We start from the raw sequence: 22,418 nt of genomic DNA on the forward strand, positions 1-22,418 counted from the left end.
TTGACAGAGAGAAATCACAAGTAGACAGAGAGGCAGCCAGAGAGAGAGAGAGGGAAGCAGGCTCCCTGCTGAGCAGAGAGCCCGAAGCGGGACTCGATCCCAGGACCCTGAGATCATGACCTGAGCCGAAGGCAGCGGCTTAATCCACTGAGCCACCCAGGCGCCCCCTGCCTGCTCTTTTTATCCTAGGTATGTCTCCTATGGATTCCTGCTCCTTCAGTACATGCTGTGAGATTAGTAAGCAAATCTCCTTCACTTACATCCATCCTAGGTGTTCTTCAAATTGCTGCTTCTATGCTGTATCTCAGCCAGACTATTTGCTGTGCTGTCTCTTTAATGGTAGGAATTCAATTTCCTCTCACCTTCCAGGTTCTCCCAAAGCAGAGCCCTCTGGATTTTAAAGCTCTAGGTGTTAAGCCCCACTGATTATAAGAACTCACGACATTGGGCCCCTCTCGTTTTAAGAGTTAAGTGTTATGGGGATTTGTCTTCTTGAGAGCTCCCGTGCCTGGGTAATAATGTCTGTCTCTCTACACCTGTGGTATCCCTCCATCCCATGGACTGTCCCACTGGTCTATTAAACTGCTGACTGCAGCTTTGCTCTTCCTACCTCTTTGATGGGGCTTCTTCTCTTCATTTAGCTGTGAACAGTCTCTTCTGCCAATCTATGGGTCATTTTCTTGATTATTTATTTACACTTGTGTGTGTTATCTAGTTGTATCCATGGGAAGAGGTAAGCTTAGGATCTTTCCACTTTATTGTCTCCTCTGGAAATCCAATTTTATTTTTCTTTTTTTGAATTGCTTTGGAAGAAAGGTCATGACTAAATAACCATCCCAATCACAGAAGAGTTCTTTGCTTTAGGTTTTCTGATATGATGTTCCTCTTGCATCCTATCTTCAGTACTTGTCTTCCTCCCCCAGCTCCCATCAACCCTCAAATCTTGGGATTTGGTTAGCTTGTACAATACATTTGAAATACTATTTAATGGATTCCAAGATACACATATTTTCACATTTTAACATCTCTGAAATTGAGGTGTCTTTCAATCATGGGGTGGCATGTCCTCATTTAATTGGCACCATGTTTTCATTCCTTTTGGTATATAAAATGATAGTGATGTTATAATCTATGCTGTCTTAGATCTGATGAACTATAATACTTCCTAGTGGATTTCCTTATTTTGGCAACCTTCCCCCCTCACCGATCCCCCCCCCCCCGGAAGCTTTTTATCTTCCCAAAAGAGAAGAATAATCTGCTTAGAAGGAGGAATACAGTCTTGTATGGGCATTCCAGTCATTCAGGAGTAAGCAGTTTCCTAAACTTTTGGGGCTGAGGAGAAAGAGAAAGAATTGAGACTCAGGTGTCCTGACTCCCAAGTTGAACCGGAAGTCCTGCTGGGTGGGAGAAGCAAGATATAGTAGAGATCCAATAGGCTTGGGACCCGATATAGAGCAGTTTTGCTTTTTGCTTCTTCAGCCATTGCTCTAACAAACTGCAAGCCTTCTGGAGAAAGCCTCATGATGTTGGAACATGGCACTAGTAGCTGACTAATGGCAAAGGTGAGATTTAAATAAATGGACTGGAGTTAACACTTCTATTTCCCCCATGGCCAAAAAGATCCAGAAGTTCCTGCATCTCCCAGAAGAATGCTAAAATTAACTGAGTCTAGGGTGAATACTTGACTGAGCAGAGACCTTGAGCCATTGGGGTGGAAGGACCCATTTTGCAGGGCTGCAGCACAGGGCAGTTAGGACTGTCCAACAGTGAAGAGACCAGATGCCCTTCCCCATTACCATCTGGGGAAAGATGTAGGGAGACCTGAATGGGGCTGCGACTCTAATGGGGGTCTTTGAAGTCTTTTAAATGCCTCTGAAATAATGATTTTTAAGCTGTAAAACACTGAATTGGCAAGATTTTGTTTCCTTCATCAGCAAGAATGCAGAATTTGAGTGCAATCTGAACTTATAATTGAAAGTAAAACATTGTTTTGTTGACCATCTGAGCTGTGTGCACATATTAACCCCACTACAGTGGAATCTTTTTTGGGGAGAGGGGTGATAGGAAATCTCAAATACTGGAAGTAGTCTGGGTTAAAGAAAAAAAAAAAAAGGCTTGGTGTAGTACTACAAAATAGAAATATTTATGGTGGTGTGAAAGGATGAAAAGGCAGAGAAGATAAAAAAAAAATGGGAAAATTGGGAGTGCCTCTTGGAAACAAAGGAAAGAGGAGGCATTTGCTGAATTCTGAAGTGCCACAGAGCTCTTGTAGAAGTCCTTTGATTTGATGAGGAGCCATTTGGAATTCTTGAAAATGGGTCATCCCAATGTGGTACTGTTTAAGAAAAAAAATTTTTTAAAGATTTTAGAGAGAGAGTGGGTGAGTGAGAATCAGGGAAAGGACAGAGGAAGAGAGAGAATCTCAAGTAGACTCAACACTGAGCATGGAGACCAAGGTGTGGGGCTCGATCTCCTGATCGAGATCTTGACCTGACCTTACTCCAAGAGTAAGACACTTAACTGACTGAGTCACATTGGAGCCCCAGTGTGGTGCTATTTTAACAACCATTGTTTCCCAAGGGATGGTGGTGCTGAAAGATGTGGTCTAACCTCATCGTCCTACATAATGCATACAGAGAACCAGAGCAATTTCACAGAAATCAGTTCATATGATAAATATGAGAAAAAAAAAAAGAAGAAAACAAATACATTAAGGAGTCAACAAGAATGAGCCTTTTTTGCATCAGTTGGGGAGAAGAATATGTTGGGGCATGAAGAATCCTCCTCTGGAAATAACGAAGAGGTCATTTGCGAAGAAGGCAAAAAATCTACTGGAAAACATACATGCTGACAGGCACTAAATGTGTTTTAATTTTTTATTAGAGAAGTTGAAAGTTTAATTTCAGTCTTGACGGTAACATAATTTTCTTTGCTTTGTTCAGAGGAACACAGAATCCATTTGTACAAGCATATACAATTCAGTTGGTGCTTTGTGTCCTAAAATCAATCCTCTGATTAGTTCTAGACTACTGTTTCCATGCGCTCCTCCTGGCTTTGGCAGCATGGCTCAGTTCCCCGCGGAATACTTTTTCATGCACTGTCTGCAACGCAACTACGGCGGGCTTAAAGACCATGCAGATAAACACTGTAGCAAATTGTTTTAATATTGAACAGACGTAAAAAGGTTATTTCCTGATATGAAATTCTGAAAATCTGCATAAATATTTTTGTGTAAAATTAAATTAGTTATGTATTTTTTTGAAACTAGAACTTGAAGTATCAAGAATGCCCACATAATTCATATACACATATATATAGACTTCATTATGCTAAAAGTCTTGATAGTCAAATTATATTCTGTGCCATACATTTATTTAGCCAGTGTTTATTTGGCATTAGGTTAACTGGATGTGTACGGATTAGTCCTAATGGGTGCCTGTGTATCATGCAAACATAGTTCTAGTATTCCTGTTGACTAATCTTGTCATGTGGCAATACTTAGATGATTTTGCTCTATAACAGTATGAATTAGGAGTATAAATACTTTATACATGGTCACATTTACAAACGTTTGCCAATAACCACTTCACAATCTTTATGGTGGAATAGTGTGTTATAATGTCTGGAATCGGCAGAAGCAATTCCTATAAAGCAAATGTCAGCTGTAAACGGTCTTATGTGTACCTAACAGAGTTCTCCTTTGAGCCCTGAAGAGTTTTGGCACAGGTACACTGTTCTATTTTTTTTTTCTCTAATAATTTCCACAACTTTTACAGGAAATTAGCTTCTTATGGCATGGCAGAGACATGGCACTTACTGATGAGGTAACTTAGATGTAGAAAAATTCTGCAAAATTATTTGTCTAGCAGATTGCTGCTTCTGCTGATGAATTTGTAGACAGAGTTTTATGTTTTTTTTATCCCCCTAGTGCATGCACTTGCTATTGAATTACTAATGCACTATTTTTGCTGCAGCTCAAACATGTCCTAAATGCATCACAGAGCAGAGTTGTTAACACCAAGCTCATTCACTTGTGATGGTATTTTATAGCAAACATGTTTAAGTTGTAATAGCAAGGGTAAAACTCTGCCTTACTGGGATAGTAATTTTGGTGGATTCGGAGCTACTTTTGGTTGGCCAAAGAAACCCAATATTCAAAACGTTACATAGAAGTATGTCAGTCTCTATGGTTTCGGGTCACCTCTCGTCTGCGCCTAAAAGACAACAGCCGTCTTGCATGAAATCTGTGTTGGGAAGGTTGGGGGTGATCTTTTGATGCTGTATGGTGTTGCTTCAGTTTGAATTTTGGAGTTTCACACTACTGTTGCTGGCCTGCGGTCCATCTCGGCTTCCAACTTCACCATCTGCTGCATCTCCTTCGCCTGTAACATCAGAAATGAGGCTTAGGATACTGCACATTAAGCCACCCCAGACTCTCTTCTCCTGCAAATCTGATGCTATCACTCTATCCCTGCTACTCAAAGTGAGGTCCAGGGATCATCAGCATCAGCACTGCCTGGGACCTTGTGAGAAATGCACAATCTTGGATTTTACCCCAGACCTATGGGATCAGAATGTGTATTTTTCACAAGATCCCAAAGACATTTTTTATGCACATTAAAAGCTGTGAAGGACTAGTTCTACAGCATGCCAGGAAAATCATCTGAAAAGAGGCTAAGCTAGTCAATACTTAAGACCAGATCATGTCAAACTGTTTGCTTTCTAGAGATGGATATGTTGCCTTGACTGTGTGTTATCTGAAATTTTAGGAGTGTTGCTTATGCACACAGTTTTCCTCCAATAGCCTGAAATTTAATTAATTCCCTAAGAATCTGACTGATGGGAGAAATTTAGGTGGGATCGTATCACGTTGGTTTGGCTCAAGTACCTTGCAAATAAAACATTACATGAATACGTAGGGTTCCTAGAAACCTATTGTCCAGAAATTCTCCCTACCAGCTCTCACTTCTTTGGGGTAATTTTTTATAGGCTTCATGAGACTGAGTTCACCATGGCTTAAGACTGTCACTAGACAACCAGGTGGTTTTGGAGGTAGAAAGGAATCAGAGAGTTGGGGTGGTGGCACATGGTGGGGAAGATTCTGGTGAAAAATGAACTCTCTTATTTCAACATTTACTTTCCAACTGGTTTCTGGATGTTTGGGTCTAACCCAATGCATGCATCTTTTGAAGGAAAAATAAAGTGTCCCTTTCATCTTTTTGTGACCTACCACTTTGAAATAAAGGCCATTTAGGAATGGAAACATGGACATATATAGCTATTACTGAGAGGAGGACTCTGAAGTGGTCTGATGTTACTCCTCATCTCTGCTTAGGTACTCCAACTCAATGGAAGGTCAGTGGGGGAGAAGGAGAAAGAAAGTCAAATCTGTAGGTCATCCTATGAGCATCTAAATGTCCCCAAAACTAGTTTGACCCATGGACATACATGAATTCTCTTATTTCAAGATTGTGGCTTTAAATTTCCTTTTGGCAAAGATAGATATAGTAATACCAAAGAATTTAATCTTTCTGCTCAAATATGGGACGAGTGGTTCCCTCTACCTAGAGAGTTTTCACTGCCTGAAGTATACTAATACTGAGAGAAATGAGAAATGGAGAAAAATATACAAACATGAAACTATGAAACAAACAGTATTCATAAGAGATGACAGTGAAAACGTATCAGCATTGGAAATTAAATACTTTTATGTTCCATAAGTAGTAATAAAAGATGCCCTATTCTTCTTCCCGCTTAGCATTTAAAGACAATATTGAACATATGCCATTATAGGGCTAGTCTCAGAGCGAGGGTCTCAAATGAGCAGGGTGACCATTCATCCCTATTTGTTGGGGACAGTTCCAAGTTATGCCCATAGTCGTGACAAGTGTGAACATCATCCCCTTTCACTTGCAAAACTATCCTGGTTCAGATAATAAATTATATGGTCACCCTACTTATAAGAGGTGATTAGGGTCCTTGGCAGACCAGATCTAGCAGAAAACATGACAAGAGTCACTGTATAATGACACTGTATAATGAATGTTTCCGCACGCAGACTATAACTCTGTCACTAAAAAGCACCAATGAACTTTTAGTAGGGTGCTTTAACAATTAATTGCAGTCCTATTAATGCCTGTGAAAGTGCTGACTTTGTGACCCAGTCTTAGCTGTGGTCAGTCCAAATGACAGTCATATATCACTGTTCTTGATGCCTGGGAATATCTTCATTAGCATGACTTGAGTTTTCTAGGTCTGCTGTAGGAACGAACCATTGGCCAAGACTCCTTCAGAAATAATTCTCAAGATTTTGAACATTTCCATTTGAATATTACCTCAGAAATCCAAGCATGAAATAATCAAGCTTTTAAATCCAAACCCTTGAGATACTAATAAGTTATGACCAGAGGTGAATCATAAATAGAGACTGCACCGAGCATACTAACAGAGCTGAGAAGGAAAGCAATGTCTTGCTTATCAGAGTTTTGGTCCTACCTTGTGTTTGGGACACTGCATGGCAGGATTTCAATAGCTGTTTGTACAAAAATAGTAATGTCAAAATTGAGTCATACATATAAAACAAAGAAAATAAATGAATACTGAATAAATGAATACTTGAAAAATGAATGCAAAACCATATACAGAAAAGCAAAGAGCTAAGAATAAAACATGTACACGCCCATCAGTGACAAACTCCCCTCCCAGGTTGGTCTCAACAGAAAATTAATAAAACAACAAACAAACAAACAAACAAAAAAAACCAAAGCAAACAACCAATGCCTGGGACCCCAGACTGTGCTCTCCTGCAGGAGTGTGTGGGAAACTGTCCCGTTAGCAAGAACCTTCACTTCTCTTTATTAAATGATAGGATTGATGACAAAAATCAACTTTTAAAGGTTGGGTATGGTAGTAATGGAGGGTTAATGTCTGAAATGGTGCATGGCAGGATGGATGATATACTCGTGGCTGGAAAGTCTATGGGAAAATTTAGTATAAAACTGCTCCCCGACCTTTGGAGTTTGAAACATTGGATGACCAAGTAGGCAAGGCCATTAGGTGGCTTAAAAAAGAGCACAGGAGGTTAGGATCCAGAATTGGGGCCAATTATATTAAATCATAAATTATATTAAAACTTGAGTTGTTTCTGCTAGTCCCCCAACGCTGGTCTAGCTAATTAAGTAGCTCCTTGGGGGGATGGGGTGAGCTTCTGGGAGTAAGGTCACAAGGAAGCAAGTAAGAAGCCTTAAAGCAATATTATGGATGAATGTTCAAATTATTTTTGGCTTAGAAACAGAGACTAGTCTTTGGGTTTAACAAGGAAAAATTTAGGATTGTCTAGAAAGAGGAAAATTTTCTGCCAGTGAAATGTTTAATTAGTTATGAAGGGAGCTCTCCTACCTGATTTCAGACCTTGCCTAGCATGAGGGAAGAGATGGAGGGACCTTGTCTTTTGCACCTATACCTGAGTTTGTAACACATGGACAGGATAACTAACAGCTCTCTGACCTTTAAATTCCAAACCAAACAAAACCATACTAGAAAGGCCTGGGACTGAATTTGTTATTGAACAGCCCATGTTTTGGTAAAGCAGGGCTTAGCACAGAAATTCAAGTTCAAATTCTACCTCTGCCAGAAGCACGGATAGGATATTGTGAATTTCTTTTTATTGAATGTCCTTAACTCTTCATCATATCTCAAGCTTCTTTGTGATCTGTGCTTTCCTAAGCTTCTGTGACTCGAAGTGTCAGCTGTGGGTGGTAGACATTGTTTATGACATATCAAAAGGCATTACATGTATTTTTGGGGAAAAAAAGCCACTATCCTCCCGATACGCTCAATCAGTCCAGTTATCACTAATCTCATATATTTTAATTCAAGAATTCTGGTGTGGTTTGAATTCTCCCTGGGTTAGGATAAAAGCTCAAAGTGATTTTTTTTATTATGTACTTGGGCTCTGAAATGAAAACCAGTAGGTAAGTGTATTTTCCAGCTCTGATATTCACCACTATTGTAGTAATGAGTAATTTTTAGCACATTTACATTCCTTAGCCAAACTTGTTGCTAAGCAACACAGTAATTTCTAAGTAGTTTCTTAATTTAGTTAACTGAAACATAACGGTGCCTTACCTTCATGTGCCTTCTTCTGAGAGGCATCCTTATCCCACCCAGCCCTGAATCACTGAAATAGATCCTAATGTTTTGGAGACGGGTGACTTTACCTTTATTCACATTCCCATTCTGCCAAATGGGAACACTTTCTGGGAAGTGCTTTAAGAGCAAAAACATAAGCTAGGTATCTTGTACCAGAACGTGATGTATCTATGAGATGGTCACATGAATTAGACCCACAGGACAATAAATGTTTATTGTCCCCCTTGAGGATCTGTGGACTGTTTATGAATAGAAGCATTTAGCTGAAACGGAAATGTGAAACGTAACTCAGAAGTATGCTGATGAATAGAACTTTGGTCTACTGAAAAGTAACAAATCTGAAACCGGAAGTAGGATTTGTTACCCAACTGTAATACAAAGAAGTAGATTTTATGGTTTTGTTTTACTTTCTCAAAGATACATTTTAGTGTAATTCCAACTGAAGTGTTTTTCAACAGAAGCCATTTACTCTGAGAAATATACCTTCAACAAGAAGTGCTTTATAGATGAAATAGGAAAGAACAATGTCGTATGAGAACCGATTTCATCAAACCCTCTTCACAGTTTCTAGAAGGAAGTAGATCATTTGGATAAAAAAACTTCTAAACAAGCTATACCTTACGACTGAAATTTGAGACAGACTGAAACTGAAACTGCTCTGTAGGGTCATTTTGCCTTATAAGCTAGAGCTATGGCCATCAGCTGAAATAAATGGCCGATGGATTGCGTCGCCCATTGGAGAAGGAGCCCACCTGCACTGCCTTTTAGGTAAACATACAGAGATCTTGCTGTTGTTCTCTAACAACAGCTGATGGCTAATTCAAGAGGTAGATTTTGGATAACTATTGGTGTTGACTTCTTAGTATTTTGTCTAAGGAAAAACACCGAGTGTATTATCCACTTGCATTCAGTGGTTTGTAGAGTTTTGGCAGCTCCTTTCTGTGGGTCCCACCTGAAAGCCCTGAGATTGTTTTAGGACTTTGCTTTTAGATTGACATTGAAAAAAGGTAGTTTCTCTCATCTGCTCTTAAGCATAGCAAATGTTTGAATTTGCTCACTCCTACGTTGCAAATTCTAAAACTGTAAATGAAAATGAAAAAAATAATTTGTAACCTTCCTCTTCTCTTCTCAGAGGCATCATTCTTAGAACCATCACCATCTATTCAAAGGATGACTTTGGGTTCCCCGCTATGCCCCCCACCATGGCTGTATTCCTCTCCCAGTTCCAAAAAGAATTCTTTGTCTTATTTGATGAAATGGGGAATATACAGAAAAAGGGGTCACATGTTTACTAGCCACCTTTCCACGCCACTACTCATGGCATCTGCCCCCCAAAGCAGGCTGGCTCTGTCTTTTCATGCCTTTTAGGTAAGATACCTGCTCATTCTGTTTCTCTAGGAACTCGAGGTGTTCAAGCTGGACTTTTTTCAACTGATCCATTTCTTTGGACTGTTTTATTGCAAGCTGTAAAAAAGAAAAATTCGGATAAACTTTGGGTTGTAATCTGAAAACTTACAGATGAGGTATGACTGTAAGTTTACAATTTAACTGAGGGAGATGTTTATTAAAAAAATCAAGAAAAATAGTCTGAAAACTGAAGAGTTTAAACCCATAATTATTAGCGGGAAGATCTTCTCTGCTAAAATCTTCTCAGAACATAATAGAATACTTATGCACAATTAAAGCTTGGCTTTCTTTTCCATATAAAATGGTGCCAGATTAATACCTATCAAGATTTAAGTGATAGATTAGTTAGCTCAGGGAGCAGGCAAGAGAAGCTGGAATGTTTAATGTACAGAAAAATCAAATTAAACAAATTACCCAGAAGAGGTTTGATACCTAAGCATGAGTTATTGTTTAGAGTGCCAAAAAAATTACAAAATACTTACTCTCTTTCTTTCTTCCAGAAACTTTTTGGTGTTGCTGCTATTTAACTCCCTGACTCGCCTAAAAGTAATAGGTACAAATAACAGTTGGCATGACGTTGAATAGAATTAACATAACATTACATAAGAAAGTGTTATATTCCATTTAATTCTCTGGATGGGATTATCACTTTTCCTAATTTTTGCAGAATTTTTAAAGACATAATGCAGAGAGAGAAATACAAACCTCCTTGTACCCATCACTCAGGCTAATTAGTATTAATGTTCTGCCCTCCTTGGCTCATCTTTTTAAAGGAAACAAAGTGTTACAGATACAATTAAAGTCCCTTTTGTATTTTTCCGGATTCTATTTCCCTCCTTCCTTTCTCTCTAGACATAACCACTATTTTGAGTTTGGTGTGGAGCTTCCCATCCATGTTTTAACATTTTTATTCCATATGGATTTATATCCCCTTTGTAATATATACAAACACTTCTCAAACTTTTGGGTGCCTACAAATCGAATGGAGATACTGTCAAAAACACAGATTGCTGGGCTCACTACCAGAGGACCTGATTCAGTGGGTTTGGAGTGGGGCCCGAGATTCTGCATTTCTAACAGGCTCCCAAGTGATGCTGCTGGTCTCCATTGTTCTGTTTCCCAAATTTACATAAATGGTAACCTACTCTGGGTTTCTCCCCATAACTTAAAACTTAGCTGAGGTTCTAGAGATATAACCGTGTTGCAAACTATTTCATTACTTTCATCGTTGTATGGATTTTTCCATTTATGAAGAGAATACAATATTTCCAGTTTGCCATTAATGACAAATAGGTTATTTCCCAACAATGCTCCAATGATCTGGTGCATAGGGCCCTGCAATGCTTGGCGGGCTGACAGTCTGTTGATTTAATAAATGTAGGGCATACCTTTCTGTGCATATGAACATGAACTTCTCTAAGGTATATGCCTGGATTTGCAGATTGGTAGGGAATGAACAGCTTCATCTTTACTCCAAAGTGCTTATCTTTATTGGCATTCATAACCAGGGTCTGAATGCTACACTTCCTTCAGGTCTTTGCCCATTCTTGGTATTGTCAGACATTCACTTTTGTGTCAATTAGTTCTGTGAAATGGCATAACTACCAGCAAGGCTGGCATGATTTTTCTGACTGAATAGACCTCTGATTGAATTTCCATAAACCTATGCATCTCTTCAGGTTTTCTCCTTTTTCAGTCAGTTTTGGTTATTGGTATTTTTCTAGACAATTTCTATTCCCTTTAAGTGTTCAAACTCACTGCCAGTATTCTTTAAGTAGTCTTCATTTTCAAAAATACTGATTAGATCTGCAGTGATTTCTCCTTTTTATTTATTTATTTATTAAAGATTTTATTTATTTATTTGACAGAGATCACAAGTAGGCAGAGAGGCAGGCAGAGAGAGAGGTGGAGGCAGGCTCCCTGCTGAGCAGAGAGCCCAATGCAGGGCTTGATCCCAGGACCCTGGGATCATGACCTGAGCTGAAGGCAGGGGCTTAACCCACTGAGCCACCCAGGTGCCCTCTGTATTTATTTCTATATTACTAACTTGTGCTTTTTCGCCTCTTGAGCAGTCTTGCTGGAGGGTCACTGGTTTTCTCTTTTTTCAAATAATAAGTTTTTGTTTTTGGTGATATTCTGCATTGCTTTTTGCTTTCTACTTCGTACTTTTTGCTTTTTTATTTCTCCCCATCTGAGATCTTTAGGTTCATCCTGTATTTCTAATTTTAGACTCTCTTGAGTGTTTAACTCACTAGTTTGCATTTATTTTATAAAGTATATACACCTAGGGGCACCTGTGTGGCTCAGGGAAGCATCTGGCCCTTGATTTCAGCTAAAGTCAGGATCTCAGGGTTGTGAGATCAACCCCTCGCTGGGCTCCCTGTTGGGCATGGAGGCGGCTTAACATTCTTTCTCTTCCTCTGCCTCCCACTTGCACTCTCTCCCTCTCTCTTAAAAAAATGTATATACAGTGAGTCTATAATTAATTCTCAATCTAAACATCACTTTAGCTACCTTCTTTTTTTTAAGGTGGAAACATTTAAGATTTAAGACCTACTCTCTTAGCAGTTTTCAAGAATATAATACTGTTAACTATAATCACCACATTCAATATTATATATCTGGAACTTACTCATCTTATAACTGGAAGTCTATCCCCTTTAACATTTTCCCATTTCTCCACTCCCTTAACTCCTGGAAGCCATTGTTTTACTCTAAGTGAAAGCATACATTATTTGTCTTTCTCTGGTTTATTTCACTGAACATTATGGCCTCAAGGTCCTTCGATGTTGTCACACATACTAAAATTTCCTTCTTTTTAAATGGCTGGATAATAGTTCTGTGTGTGTGTGTGTGTGTGTGCACGTGCGTGTATGAAGACATATAATGACACTGACTTTATCTATTCATCCACTGATGGGCACTGAGGTATTTCCAGGTCTTAGCTACTTGAATAATGCTGCAATGAACACAGGTGTACAGATATTGCTTTGGTATAGTGACTTCATTTCCTTCAGATAGCTACCCAGAAGTGGGGTTGTAAGATTATATGGTATTTTTATTTTTAATTTTTGAAGGAACTTCCATATTGTTTTTATAGTGGATACACCCACTTACATGACCCCAACAAAGCAGAAAGCTCCTCTTTTCTCCACATCCTCACGAACACTTCTTTCTTATCTTTTTGATAAATAGCCATCCTAACAGGGATGAGGTTTTATTTCACTGTGGGTTTGATTTGCATCTCCCTGATGATTAGTCACCTTGAACACTTTTCATGTACCTCTTGACCATTTGTATGTTTTCTTCATAAAAATGTCTATTCAGGTGCTCTGCCCATTTTAAAATCAGATTGTTTTGTTGTTGAGTTGTATGAGTTCCTTAAGTATATTTGGATATTAATCCCTGAGACATGGTTTACAAATATTTTTTCCCATTCCATAGGTTGCCTCTTCATTTTGCTGATTCTTTTGCTATGTGCTTTAGCTCCCTTCTACACACTGATAGACAGTACTTGCATTGCTGTTCCATTTTCAGTGTTGCACTGTTTCTGTTAAAATGTCCTCGTTGACTCAGGAATAGAAGTCAGCTTCTATAGGTCCTTCTAAGCTATCTGATTGTAACTTCTTAGATTTTATTTCTCAGTACATTGGTAAAGTGGGCACACATACATAATGCGTGTGTTTGCACACACGAAATATTTTTAAAACCAGCTATTTGTAGATGTTTTAGTACCACCTACCACGGGAGACAACATCAAAACAAAAACGTTAAAAATGTCATTAATTATCAGTAACTTAGAATTTAAGATAATTTGGCCTCAACTGGGCTGAAGTCAACTTTGTAACACACTTGAAAAAAAGTGATAAAGAGCTCTTTAATGATTAGCACATTTATCCAAATGAATTCTTTATTTTTAGGGAAACTAAAATAGTTCATATTGATGGGGTTTTCCCATGGCTGGAATATTTTACATTTCTGAGCTAAAGCAGAGGTCATTTCTACTATACAAGGCCCTTAAACAAAGTTCCTTGTCTGAGAATAAAAAAAGAACCACAACTGGATGGTGCAAAGTATTGATTAAACTGAGTAATCATTTCCCTAGAGGTTGACTTCATGTTGACTGAGAAATTTCTCAGCCAACATTTTATTTTATTTATTTATTTGACAGAGAGAGAGAGACAGCAAGGGAGGGAACACAAGCAGGGGAAGCGGGAGAGGGAGAAACAGGCTTCCCACTGAGCAGGGACCCTGAAGTTGGGGCTCAATCCCAGGACCCTGGGATCATGACCTGAGCAGAAGGCGGACACGTGACTGACTCAGCCATCCAGGTGCCCCTCGGCCAACATTTTACAAAGGCAATTCATTTCCAAGTCAAATTACTGTGGAATTCCATACCAAACTGATGACCCATTCCCAATTGTACTTAATTCAAATAACACTTCTGCATGAAAATGCACTGGGTGGCATGATGCTTCATATTTTATCGTATTTCATGGTTAATATTATTTATAATTGAGTTGTGTTTTTAAAGAAATCAGTGAAATTGAGGTAGTTGGACAGCAGTTGTGGCCACATTCAAAACAAAAAGGCAGGGGTGCCTGGGTAGCTCAGGCGTTAGGTGTCTGACTTCAGTTCAGGTCATGATGCCAGGGTGCTGGGATCGAGCCCCAACATCGGGCTCCCTACTTAGTGGGAAGTTGACTTCTCTCTCTCACTCCCCCTACTTGTGTTCCCTCTCTGTCATATAAATAAAATCTTAAACACAAAAAAACCGAAAAGAATAAAAAATCCCTAAAACACAAAGAGGCAACATCTGGTATCCAGTGAGCCTTCATAAGAGACCACATAGACAGGGAAACTGTGAAACACAGGCACTTTCCTTTGCAGCCGCAAAGTTCTCCAGCAGCTCAGCCTCTAGCTCAGGGAGAGCAGACTGCCTTGAAGCCCTCAACACGCTCACGTCTCAGTCCCAAGAGCTAATCTTCACGTGGCTCGGTTATTTTGGGATCACTGAGAATCAAGGGATCTCAATGCCCTCTCTTGGGTGACAGGACTCCGGATACCCTCTCAAATCCTGTGTGCCTAAAGAGTTTGCACCTGGAACCTTCTCTGGAGGTCACACACACCCTCCCCCAGTCCCAGGTGGCAAAAGGCTGATCAACACAGAAGTACAAAAGCCAGATGCCCTTGGTTCAAAGAGATCAGATCAGTGGTGCAGCTTATCCTCCAGATCAGGCTTAGATCAGGCTGAAGAGGGACTGTAGTGGAGACCGATATACCCTTGCTCTGTCACTGCCTTGGACCCTCCCTGTTTCCCCTACTCCTTTTCTCTGAAGATCCTTCCTCAGTAAATGATTTGCATCTGAGTTCCTGTCTAGGTCTCTGTTTCTAGAAAACCCAAGACAAGGTGGCACCAGAAAACTCGAGTGGGGACTTTTGAGGTGTTCCCTGGGTTCAGGGACAGCACAAGGCAAATCAAAGGGAGAAAACTGCCCTCCTACAGGCTGCTAGTCAGAACCATCCTGTCCAGAATGCACCCATACCTGAGCAGGTGAGCTTCTTGCGTATTTTATGCAATTTGGTGTGTAGAACGAGCGTACATATTTTACTGGTGGTAGTGAACAATTGGAAGATCAGTGTTCTATAGCAACCAGAATACATCTGCATAGCAGTTCTAACAGCAGAATTCATAGGATTATGAGTAGTGTGTGTGTGCACATACAAGCGTTGTTTTTATGTCTCCAAGCCAATGTTCCATCCCTGCAGGGAGTGTGCTCAGGCTTACCTTTCCCGTTCAGCTTTGTTCTTGATAGATTTATCTTGGCTGATGGCTTTGCTGTTTTCCATAGAAATCTTAGCCTGGTGTGCTCGCATTTCCTTGCTTTCCCTAAGTATTCAAAGAAAAGAAATAGGGGTTGGGGGGGAAATGGACAGTTAGTGTTTAGTGGGTACAAAGTTTCAACTGGGGAAGATGAAAAAGTCTGGGAGACCAACAGTAGCGACAGCTACACAACAGTGGGAGTGTACTGACTGCCACACACTTTTAAAAATGGGTAAAATGGGGCACCTGGGTGGTTCAGTCAGTTCGGCCGGTTCAGGTCATGATCCCAGGGTCCTGGGATCGAGCTCCTCGTGGGGCTCCCTGCTCAGGGAGGAGTCTGGTTCTCTCTTTCCCTCTGTTCCTTTTCTCTGTCTCACATTAAAAAAATCCTTAAAAAATGGTTAAAATGGCAAATTTTATGTTATAGATATTTTACTATAATAAAAAATTCTACAAATAACAACAGGACTACGTTTGCTTTTTTTTTTTTTTTTTCAGTATTAAGCTCATCAAGTTATTTTGTATCCTGTGGGAAAGAGGGAAAGAGCTCCAATACATGAGAAGTAGAAGTGGGTCACCTACTGAGGAAGTGCCAGTGATGAACGGGAATAAAGAGACATTATGTTTGTCCATTAAAAACATATTTTCCAGTTTTGCCCTACATTTCTTGGGATCAGATGGCCTGGAAGAGAGAGGATGTTCTGAACCTCACTAGTGACATTCATGTTCTCTGACAGTCCATGGGAAGGAAGGGGACTGAGTAGTTTCAGATAAGCATGGGATATTGGAGGGCTGGGGAGGGGAGGAAGCTTACATAAGGCCCCTGATCCCTGCATGTGCTAGGATGTCGGTGTGTATATGAGAAAGACTCATAGATTATTTATGTGTACATTAAAGGTATACATTTCGGAACATTGAAATTAGTATTATTAGCAAAAAATTTTTTCTGGAACCTATAGGGGTCTCTTTGAAATCCTGCCTGGAAACAAATGACCAAGAGGAGTCAGGTGTTCTAAGTAGTGTCCGGACTGTCTCAAAAGAGATGGACAACACTGGGCCCACAGAGACAAGAAAACGCACAGAAACTCCTGGGCCCAAGCAAATGGCTCTCCAGTTGTTCCTTCATTTGGTGTTATCAACCGACCATTTCCTTATTAATTCATTTGACAAGCACTTCTCAGTGTGGCTGGCCAGTCTTAAAGGGGGCAAGATTTTTTTTAACCAAGAGCAACAGCTGTGACTGTAAGGAAGACATACATCACACAGAGTGCTTGAGAAAACATCCAAATGCCCCTGTTACTTGGGAAAATGCCCTGGCTGTGCATTTATTTTTTAAGGAAATTAGTAATTAGGTTATACTTTCTTCAAATAACTTCCGAAGCAATGCAAGAGTTAGTGAACTTTTTCTTTTGAGAGCTAAATTCTTGTTTTTTATTTTTTTTTCATTCACTGACAAGAAAGAGGAGAGAGGAGTAGCCTCATCCTGTAAAGTATCTTTGGAGAAGGAGGGATGGTTACAGTCTGGTACCATGGCAGCGGTCAAAGACAGAGTGGTGAGCAGACCTTTTTGTGTACTCAATCAAGAGCATCTCTCAGGGGGAAAACAAAACAAAACAAAAAAAAAGACCATTCCTAACCTATACATCTTCATAGGATACTTTAAAACGGATAGGGGACCTCCAGCAAACTTAGCACCGTCTACCTTCTTTAGTTGTCTTGAATGAGAATTGGCCACCACGTTCTTATGGATGGATCGATATCTCCAGAACCAGGCTGGGAATTCATGAACGTGCCCAGATAATTTTTGCAGTTAGCATTGAAAAATGTTTTTGTTTGCTTTGTTCGTGTAATGCTTCTATTTTCTACTCTTGTGTGTGTATCAATAGACCTAACAGTGGCATATGGGAGGCATGAAGGGCGAAGCCGCCAAGCTGGAACAAAGCAGTGATCAAAGGATGTAATTGACATGGACACTCTTCTGCTGGGGGTGGGGAATCTAGCTCATCATTTGCAGAATTTAAAAAGGATTCTTCAATTCATAAACCAATACTTCTTCACTGTTTCTTGATTAGGCCTATCTTCCTAAAATTCCTAGAAGTCTTAATCATGTAAAGTAGGATCTCACCACACTTAGCCACTGAATGATCAGGTCCGAACTTATCAAGGAGCTTAACTGGTTGGTGTTCATCTCTTTCTGTGTCCTCTCTCCTAAGAGGCTCCAGGCTACTTTCCAGAGCCCAGCATTGGGCCTAACACGTTGTGAAGCCTCCATGACTGCTCTGGAGTCAGCCGAGCTCCTTTGGGCTGCTCTGCTTTTTAAGTACACATCCCATACTATTTGTAATTCAACTGAATTTTTCATGTGCATGTTAAGACCTTGCTAACACTTGTAAGCACTTTGATGGCAGAGGCCATTGCTTATAGTTCACGTTTCTTGCCTCAGCAGTATGACATGATACTTGTAACAGCTCAGGACTACTACAAAATGAGCAGTTCCCTCTGGAGAAGGCGCACTTGCCTACCTGTCATGGGACATTTTCAGCTGCTGGGTTTGCTGCTCATGGGCATTGATCAGTAGTTTTCTCAGGAGCTCACACTGCTGGCTGAGGTGTAGGTCCCGGATTTCTTGCTCCTCAGCACTGTGGGTGTTGATCATTTCTGACCACTCCTTTGTGTGCTGGGCCACTATCTCTTTGACCTGTGTTGAAGGAAAGAAGGGATGGTGCCATTTAGAACTCTCACAGATCAAGTATAAAATGAAAACACAGGATCCTTTGTGTGTTTCAAATCCCACCCACCAGTTTAGCTGGTGAATGAGGAGACACTCCAAACTGAAAAAAAATATGGACTAATCCATGGGAATCAGGAAGTCATAGCTTCTTAAAATAATCCATCACTTTGGTTTTAAATATTCAGCCATGACCTGTGATTTCATTGCCTAACTTGTCCATGTTCCCTTTTGTCGGGACTCTGGCTTCCTTTATGGATTCTTTCAGCTTCTCATTTCCTCGTGCTCTTCCCGCTTCACATCCACAAGGCCACAGGTCTGAATGGAAAAACCCTATGTTCTCTTATGGCTGGATTATGACTCATTGTGTCAACCCTACCAGACATTGGGGTAGAAAGTCTCCCCCTCCCCATATCCGTGCAATGTGGTTTTGTACCTTTCCTTGTCAAGAGCTAGTGTCCATTTCCCCACCTCCTTGAATCTGGTTGCCCTTGGGACTTGCTTCATCCACAAGACAGTGGCCTTGGGACAGAGCCTAGGCTAGCCTGCTGGAGGATGAGAGATCATACAGGAAAAAGCAACCAGCCACCAGCTAATGACCAGGGTATCTGAGTACAGCCGTCCATCCCAGTTGATTGCAGACACATGAGTGAACCTAATCAAATACCTAGAACTACTCAACAGAGTATGGCCCAAATTCTGACACACTCAATTGTAGGGTAATAACTGGGAGGTGTCTGAAGTCACTGAAGTTTGAACCGGTGTACTGTGAAGCAAAAGCTAGCTGGTATCATGGCCAAGGTTTCTACTTTCCTCCTTTCCTATCTGTGCAAAGCTTCTAGAAGTCACAGCATGTGTCTCAGAGACACAGAGCTTCCTGCCTCTGTAACTTCACACAAGGGACACAAAATACATTGCATGAGGAGAATCTCCGTTAAAACCACATTACTTGCCCATGTGAGCAGGAGGGCTACTGGCAAGATGATAGAGCTGTGTGGAGACACAGAGAGGCTGGCTGGTTTGACCAAAAGCTAGAGTTGGAAGTTTTAAGAGTACCCTCTCCCCTTCTGTAACTATTATTGCTAGAAGAATTATTTGGGTCCTTGACTGGAACTGTGCTCAGTTCCTCAAAGGTCTTCAAGCTAGTTAGTCTCCCAAGTTCTTATTTTCTTGTGCTTTTGGGGAAATATGAGTAATTGAACTCATCTCCTATAACGTCAGCTCTTGTTTGTTTTCCCCATCCTAAACTTCCACAGCAAAGTTAGAATGGGATAAGAATCCGCTTTGGTGAGTGCTGTGAAGTGTGTAAACCTGGTGATTCACAGACCTGTACCCCTGGGGATAAAAATATATGTTTATAAAAAATAAAAAATTAAAAAAAAAAAAAGAATGAGATAAGAATCAAAGAGTTACTCAATCCCCAGGTTGGGGGCTTTTTTTCCTATGTTTAATGTTATTTCTCCAGAGAAGCATGTTCTGTATTTTATATAGTATTTGTCCTGTTTCACTTGATGCCCCGGAGGCAGGAGGCAGACAGCGTAGACAGATGGTATGCCTATCTCTATAGATGAAGGAAATGGTGTTCCATGAATGGACCTTTTCAAAGCCAGTGAGTCTGGAATGAATGTGAACGCAGAGACCCCTTGACTTCTCAGAGCAGCCCCAGGTTACTGTTATTTCTGATTTAGGTTAGGTAGGGTTTCTAAAAAATTACAAAGGATCTTCTGCAAGTTCCTGCTGTAAAAATAGGCATTTTCTTACCTTAGATTTGTGATCTGATGTCAGTGTCTGAATTTTAATTTCAGTTTCTTTTTTCATTTCGAGACAATTACTTCCCCTGAAAATGGAAAATCATAAATGTGTGCCAGATGTTAGATTTCTTCCCATTCCCATGGGGCCTTGCTCCAAAGCTTTCTAATGAAGACAATTTGTTCATCAAACATGGGATGCCATGGCTCATTGGGCAACATCAGTATTTCTAGTAATAGATGTACACCTTACAAAACCTCTATATCATGATTACTCAATTCAACCACTACACAAAGAGACACTTCCCATCTAACAATGATTTCATTGTTAAGGGTCTGTGGTCAGAGTTTCCATTTTGGTTCCTGCTTTTCTCAAGGCTAATTTTTCATTTATTCAATAAAATATTATTGGAGATAATAACTAGAAAATAAGTCCTCAGCCTGGAAGTGAATTTTTAAATTCTTTCTGGTTATAAGGCCAGATTTTTGTCTTTTACACATGCCAGCAAGGCAGAAAATAGCATTTCTTGGCATCCTAGGGCAATTTTTGCTTTTTATTCCATTGTGACTAGGAAATACATACGAGGCAATTTCCCAACAACCATTATTGCTTATTTCAGTGATAATTTTTCCCTTTTGGAAAATCTGTAGTGTAGCTGAAATCAGAACAGGTCCCAAGCTTCTGCCTTCAGCATAAACGCTCTGATGTATTATGGCCCAAGTCAGAATGCCTCATTATATTATGGAGAATGTCTCTGAGAGAAGCATTATTCTAAAAATGCTAGGACTCTGATCAAATCTATTACTTCTCAAGGGCAGGCATAGAGGATGCTCTCCCTCTAGTCTGTTATTCATTGAGCTTGTGCCATCACAGAAAGATCCCCCTGGCTTAATTCTAGACAAAACTGTTTTATAGTAAATGCAGTAAGAGAGTTTAACAGTCTTGTCTGTTGGCATCCGCTGAAGATTCTTGTAATATTAAAAATCAAGACTGCATTTTTTTTTTTCCCTCAGGAGGGCATCAAACTTATTTTCTGGCTATGCAAAAGGATTTCTGTAATTTCAGAATTTCCCAACTTTAGCTTGCCCTTCCTTCTGCCCCCATTCGCCTGAAAGATACCTGAGTGGAAAATGCATGAGAGACATATTTACGGGGTCATCAACGAACGGCACTCCAACTGGAATAAAGCTCCTCTTTTCTACTTCAATCCCTGCCCTCAGTTGGACGAGTCTCTTATTTTCCAGGAATATTTTTTAATGGGATGAAAACACAGTCAAGACTACATTCTTCTTTGACCCAAACAGTTAACTGAACTGTAGGGAAAGACAAAAATATAAAAAGGCAAAAAGCATCCAGAAGGTAAAGAGCCATTACCCTTTCTTCTTCATCGCTTTCTCTAGGATTTTCTCATGCGTCGACTTCTCTTTGTCGTACTGTGCCACCATCTTGTCAACTTGTGTGCAGTGCAACTTCTGCATTGTGCTGTGCTCCTGAAGGAGAAGAATCTGCTGTCACAAGGTGGACTCTGGCAGGGTCTGACAGAATTTACCTGTGTTGGGGCTGGCATGATTTTCAATAGCTTTCCCAGAACATCAGTTTGAGGTGAAACCAGTTCTGAGAAGTGGAAGGATTTCCAATCTCCCACCCAACACAAGAGTTTCTGGTACTGGGGCAGCCCCAACAAAGGAGTATATATCCTCAGCCTGAAGAACATGCCCACAGAACATGCCCAAAAGGTATCCTGGCCCACTACTGGGCAGGACCAATCATCCCAAAGTCCTCTCTTCTACACATACATGTTCTCCACAGAACTTCTACCCACTCGTCTTTGTTCTGTTGGAGACCACTAATTAATTAGTCTACAGGGCCTTCCATGCCTTGGTTCTCAAATACACAAGTTCAGCTACCATACCTTCTCTATTTCACATGCTAAGTGTAACTATTCACATGTGATATGGCTTCTAAATACGCAACATATTTTTGGAAGATCTTTTTCTTTTTTTTTTAAAGATTGTATTTTATTATTTATGTGACAGACAGAAACCACAAGCAGGCAGAGAGGCAGGCAGAGAGAGAGAGAGGAGGAAGCAGGCTCCCCGCTGAGCAGAGAACCCGAGGCGGGGCTCCATCCCAGGACCCTGAGACCACGACCAGAGCCGAAGGCAGAGGCTTCAACCCACTGAGCCACCCAACAGTAAGAATTGCCAGTAGGGTTGTTACTGTCAGCTGACTTCAAATCCCCATCATGCCTTTGTGGGAAGACTTGGAGAAGACAGGTGCTGGGTGGGGGAGATCCTCAGGACAGGAACTGACAATGGGGACAAGAGAGTGGTCCAAGGTTGCTGTGGATTTGAGATCAGGGAATTGTATGGAACTGTATCTTCCTTAATTTGTGGTTGGAATATCTCATAAATCTAGCCCCGTTGCCAATATGTGTGTGCTTTGTGTTATAAACACATTTCAGCCAGGGCTTTTGCAGTGTGGTAGACTGGGTTAAGGACATGGGTTCTTCAGGCTTAAGTCCTAGGGCAACTCATCTAGCCTCTTGGTCTGTTCATC

At 40.5% G+C, this 22,418-nt stretch overlaps 1 protein-coding gene across 5 annotated transcripts in view; it reads right to left on the reverse strand.

The window, feature by feature from the left end:
• Positions 1 to 2,862: 2,862 nt before the first annotated feature.
• The window catches only part of PLCB4 (phospholipase C beta 4), a 409,496-nt gene continuing 389,940 nt past the window's right edge, over positions 2,863 to 22,418 (reverse strand). For 3 of the 5 annotated variants that reach the window (XM_059406549.1, XM_059406551.1, XM_059406550.1), the window contains 8 exons: positions 21,234 to 21,349; positions 19,872 to 19,947; positions 17,905 to 18,080; positions 15,347 to 15,448; positions 10,041 to 10,098; positions 9,529 to 9,615; positions 6,496 to 6,532; positions 2,863 to 4,382 (listed from right to left, as the gene is read on the reverse strand). In XM_059406549.1, coding sequence (XP_059262532.1) covers positions 4,294 to 4,382; positions 6,496 to 6,532; positions 9,529 to 9,615; positions 10,041 to 10,098; positions 15,347 to 15,448; positions 17,905 to 18,080; positions 19,872 to 19,947; positions 21,234 to 21,349 — 741 coding nt within the window. In that variant the 3' untranslated portion in view covers positions 2,863 to 4,293. The remainder of the gene's footprint in view (positions 4,383 to 6,495; positions 6,533 to 9,528; positions 9,616 to 10,040; positions 10,099 to 15,346; positions 15,449 to 17,904; positions 18,081 to 19,871; positions 19,948 to 21,233; positions 21,350 to 22,418) is intronic. The other 2 variants (XM_059406552.1, XM_059406553.1) reach the window with 1 other exon arrangement.

The sequence above is a fragment of the Mustela nigripes genome, chromosome 7 (genome assembly GCF_022355385.1).
Source record: "Mustela nigripes isolate SB6536 chromosome 7, MUSNIG.SB6536, whole genome shotgun sequence".
In the NCBI taxonomy this organism is placed as follows: Eukaryota; Metazoa; Chordata; class Mammalia; order Carnivora; family Mustelidae; genus Mustela; species Mustela nigripes.